Source organism: Pocillopora damicornis, chromosome 1 (assembly GCF_964200805.1).
Source record: "Pocillopora damicornis chromosome 1, jaPocDami1.2, whole genome shotgun sequence".
NCBI lineage: Eukaryota > Metazoa > Cnidaria > Anthozoa > Scleractinia > Pocilloporidae > Pocillopora > Pocillopora damicornis.
The window spans coordinates 37,322,482-37,328,024 of NC_142670.1; the positions used below are offsets into that span (position 1 = coordinate 37,322,482).

Genomic DNA, 5,543 nt, shown 5'->3' on the forward strand with positions numbered 1-5,543 from the left:
AGCAATTTTATAAAAAAATTCTGAGGAACTTGCCAAAATGTAAAACGATACGGTAAAATGCTAAGGGCTGGTTATTATTTGTTGCAACAGATCAGATATCAATGGATAACCTGTCATAACTTTGTATATACATAGACTGAAATTTGTCTATATCATTTAATTAGCACATACAGGAAGCCTTAGTAAAAACTTTGAAATATCTATCAGTGATAAGCGTATCAATTTTTTTTTTTTATCTCCGTTCCCATAATTTTCAATTTTCAAGAATTTAAATTCATGAAAAGATAGAGGGGCCGCAGCCAGGATAAAACATCTTGTAAAATTTAAAAAACGATCTCTGGCTAAAACTTTTAAAAAATACGAGCTTTCGGCTGTTTGCGCTACAGCCTTCAACGGGTAAAATGATAAAAAGGTAAGAAATACTAGGTGTGAAGTACAAAGTAAAAAATTAAAAATGCTGATAACTAAGAATGTTTGTTAAAAAGAATGTTGGCAATTCTTGAGCCTTTTGCCGCGGTTTTCACATTTCTGAGGTGTTGACGCCAACATCTCTTTCACCATCGAAATTGAAAGTGACAATAAGATCTCCTTTCTCGACACTTTTGCAAAAGGCTCAAGAATTGCCAATCACGTCTAGGCCAATAGTCACGCAATAGACTTTGATAATGCGTCTATTATTGACAAAGGCGGTTTTAGAACAAGAAAAACACTAGAAGCGTGGCATTCCAAGTTAACCCCCAATGCGGACAACAATTCCTGTCCTTTGCCCGGACAATACAACATTCTTTTTAAAAAACATTCTTAGTTATCAGCATTTTTAATTTTTTACTTTGTACTTCACACCTAGTATTTCTTACCTTTTTATCATTTTACCCGTTGAAGGCTGTAGCGCAAACAGCCGAAAGCTCGTATTTTTTAAAAGTTTTAGCCAGAGATCGTTTTTTAAATTTTACAAAATTTAAATTCAGTATCTTATATGTAAAACAGTCGAATTACACAATGCTTTTGTTTGCTATCTTGCATTTGTAAACTGACAACATCTAACATCAGACGTGACTTCCGATAATCAACCAGTTGGAGCTGGCAAGACCAAAAAATATATTTGTACGTTGACAAAACTGACTGGTAAAAACCAGGCGACTTGACTTACATGTAGAGAGAGTTGGTTTAAATGAGTGACTGCAATACGGATAAATTTAATTATTTTTGAATTTGCGAACCTTTGGCTCGATGCGCTAAACGAGGGTCAAGCCTACGCCTGGGTACACCGATGGAGATTGATTTTACTAGTACATATTTACACTACCCACTCCCCTACTACAGTAAAATTGTCACTCCGATAATTTTCTCGATCAGTTACGAGCTTTTCCACCTCCATTCGGCCAAAGTCCCTCAGGACTATCAATTACTCAGGACTTTTGTTTGGAAAAATTGATCCGGAACAATGGGCCATTTCTTGATACGAGTTTCCACGAAAAGATATTTCTTGTACTCTTTATGAAAAGAGTAACAGTGAGAACATTCAGCAAAGGAATGAAGCAAAATCGTCATGAATTCTTCACATTATGAGTGTTCTTAAGATACTCATCACGTAATTTTCAGTTGAAGTCGATTTCCTTCACACTATCTTTTTGTCGGGAGATAGATTCTCAGCCAATGCGCTTAAAAACATACTGGTATATCAGCCATTTGAAAACCTATCCGATAGACAAATAGAGAAGGCAACGAGAACAAGCGGAGTGCGTATTAAAAAATATCTCGCAGCACACAATCCGTTAAGAATAGCGTCAGCTGAACCACTTCTCTTAGAGTTCACAATGAGGCAATATTACTATCAAGACATAGTGTACGGCACTTGCGCCATCGAACTTATAAGCAGTGAGGAATTTTTCATGCTTAATGTGGTACGAACAGTAGCCATGTGTGCCATCATTAATATTATAGGGCCATTCCAAAGAAACTGGATTTCAACCGATAAGTAAATCCACCATAGGGAGAATATTAGAACTTCAAGAGGCCACAAAGAAGAAATCATTGAGGAGTCTCGAAAATACTGTAGCAGAGGGTGCCGATAGTTTCGAAGTTTTTTCCTAATCATTTACGAACTAAATAGCATGGGAGAAGAGCTTTAGTACAGCGTCGGCGATGCTGTCAATGCACGCACTGAAAACTTGCATTGGATCTTGGACACTTCCTCTCGCTGATCTGAAGTCCTGTATTTCCCTGCTCCCATGAAACGCCAACACGTTTGATAGCTTAGAAAAAATAGGCTAGAATTCCGAGCAAAAGAATCACATTATCGCTGCCATATTTATATGGAAGAAGTACACTTTGAATTACGTGACTGTATCACTACTCACGGTGAATTTCAGTAAGTGCTTTTATAGATTAAGAGCAGTCTCTCCTTTTCAGCTAAGTCCGTCGCGCGAGTCAAAAAGAAAAACATCAGAGCCGCGAGAAAAAAAAAAAAAAGAAAAGAGATGTTAACCCTTTTACTCCCATGAGTGACCAAGACTGAATTTCTCCTTACAATATCAGTACAATATCAAGCAGATAAGTGATGAGAATAAAGAAAAATATTGATTAGGAGATTATAAGTTGATCCAATACCAAATTCTCCAAACTAACATCACAAGAACTATATGGCAGACAGTAAGGAGAATTACTAATGAGATCTTGGGAGGTAAAGGGTTAACGCGCCGCCAGGAGGCAATAACATTTTTTCCTCACTGAATTTTTCGACTCGCTGAAAAGGAGGGACTGCTCGTGGTCTGTTGCTGTTATTGCCGGTTACGCTAAATAAAATACTGTGTTTGGTTTAGAATTTTCATACAGGTTTTAATAGCTTAAGCTCTCTCAAGTCAAATATAAAACAACAGAAACCAATTTTTTCAAAAGAGTTTCTTATTAAAACGTTGACCGAACGCTAATCAATATGATATTCTATACGTTTTGTGTATGTTTACGGTATCAATCAGCATGTTATAATTGCTCTTTCGGACTATCTTTTCTCTTTAAAATCTACCATTTTATGAAGCTACTGATAAAAAACGGTCGGGGTTTGTTTAACAGACTAATTTGCATAATTCTGCTGCCAGGTTAGCAAAATAACCAAAAGGTTTTAAGAGACTAATAACTGCAAGATGTTTTTACATTTATGCTTTCGAACATCGTATTAGTAATTAGTAATTATTTATGGTCCGGTCTGGACTTGAGAAATATCACCGAAGAAAGAAAGAGTAATTTTGACCAATTTCAAAAAGCTTTCAAACAATTGTTTTCAATAATAAATTATGGCGAATCTCTGAATAACATATCAAAATTGAAATACTTTCCAAACCCTCGAGATATCACATAATTTAAGAATCCAAACGTTTTCCTGCTGCATGTAGTATGTTACGAGGAGCAAGCCTATCACCGTGAGAAATTTTCGATGTCACAAGAGGTCAAAAACGGGCCTTATGCAGCTTTGATTATTGAGAGCTCTCAAAAGAAATTTTTAACGTATTTCCAGAAACCAATGTGGTTTTACTTACTTACTCCCAAAGATAGTTTAATAGTTATAGTTTTTGGGCAAAGTTTGAGGCAAACGTTTCTCCGATGCGAAATGCCTTGGACCGCTCTAACAGAGATCGCCACTTAATGTGTGTCTTGGTAAAAATTTTAAACACTTCACCCAAGACACAAACTAAGACTTTTTTTCCAGAGGAAAAAAATGATCTTCATTGCATTCTGAAGTTGGCGAAAGAAAATGCTATGGTGATTTGAAAGAGATGGCACCTTTTAACACAACATTACCAGAAATGAACTTAAAATATAGTTCATCTGAAAGCTTTAAATGCTGTACCAGCAAAAAATATCGACATCACCTTTGTCTGCAACAGCCCGGCAATGAAACCACGTGATCAAAACAACAGACGCAAAACCAAAGGGAGGCATCGTGAAAATGAAGGCTTTCCCTTTAAAATACATCATATACCACTTAGATATATATAGCGACAGGCTATTCGTACAGTGTTGACGATTTTAGGTTGTTGTGCGACTGGAAATTAAGGTTGTGGGTCCTAATTCAACGACCACTGCCCTGATTTGTTTCTGCAACGCAAAGCAGTAAAATATTAATGCTATTTGGCGTTTTTAGCAAAATAAATTATTTATAGGGTGATTGTCCATGCCGCTCAGAATAGATTAGGAAAACCTTATTCTCATGATTTTGAAAGGTGATTCTTTGGCATACGTTTTTTTTTGAGGAACGCTTAGGCGCAATTCCGAACATCTTTAAAGTTAATTATCTGGTTTCTCTTCTTCTAAATAACCATTTCTAGCGGTAGTGAACGCCAAAAACGATAACATGTACTCGTTGTTTTCTAAAATATTATCCGTTTATACCGATGGAATGAGGCAATGTCTTTTCTCCTCAAATGAAAAATTGAAACAACCTATTTATAGGGACGTAGTATTTGTGTGATTTGTTGTAAAAATATCCAATGTTTTAACTGATTAACGTCGTAAAAGGTTCTTGGAAGGGAAAGTAAGGTCATTAGATACTTGAAATTAGTTGCCTTGAAGAAAAGTTGTATTTTCATTCTTTCAGTAGATTGCATTAAGTGTGAATATCTCTTCATAAAACAAACGGATGCGGTGCAGTGTGGGCCCAGCAGGTATCTATTTAGCAGGCGAAATTTAAACTTTAATTGGTAATCTAGTGTTAACAACTGGGTTGAAAACGTAAATTAGCCACCGTAAAGAGTAAAAAAGCTGACGTTTCGAGCGTTAGCCCTTCGTCAGTCGAAACGTCAGCTTTTTTACTCTTTACGGTGGCTAATTTACGTTTTCAACCCAGTTGTTAACACTAAATTACCTGCTATACTCTCCCACCGACGCAGCACCACAGTTTCTTTAGAAACTTACCCCTTTAAACTTTAATTGCTTTGTTAACTTTTGACATGTTTAAAATGAAAGTGTTTCATGTTTTGTTCACTTCTTTTTGTGGTCTCTTGTTTATCCTTAACCCTGTAACTCCCATGAGTGACCAAGACAGAATTTCTCCTTACAATATCAGTATAATATCAAGCAGACAAGTGATTAGAATAAAGAAAAATATCAATGAGGGATTGTACGTTGATCCAATACCAAATTCTCTAAACTAACATCACAAGAACTGTATGGGAGCCCGTGTGTAAGGAGGATTAATAATGCGATCTTGGGAGTTAAAGGGTTAAGTCTTCTCGCGTGGGTACTCTAGATCTAGTAGTTTTGCATACCGGAACTGAAATTTTAAATTGAAAAGAAAGTATCTAATTTTCGGAAGCCGTTGACATGTCCATAATGGGAAACTCTCTCTTAAGATCTTGAGAAATTCCTTTAATAAGGATCCCACTAAATGAACTCAAATCCATTTTCTACTACAGTCAAACAACCATTAAAAAGAAATAAATACTACTGTGGAAGCCCTGAGTTCAATTTCTGCAGTTTTAACACTAAAGGAGTTGACTAAGATTAAAATATAATTTCTGTGTATAAAAACATTGAACTAAGATGCA

General features: G+C 36.0%; 1 protein-coding gene across 1 annotated transcript in view; it reads right to left on the reverse strand.

Moving 5' to 3' along the window:
• The window catches only part of LOC113664886 (uncharacterized), a 6,873-nt gene extending 2,819 nt beyond the window's left edge, over positions 1-4,054 (reverse strand). The window contains exon 1 of the mRNA XM_089209805.1: positions 3,870-4,054. Coding sequence (XP_089065931.1) covers positions 3,870-3,975 — 106 coding nt within the window. The 5' untranslated portion in view covers positions 3,976-4,054. The remainder of the gene's footprint in view (positions 1-3,869) is intronic.
• Positions 4,055-5,543: the final 1,489 nt, after the last annotated feature.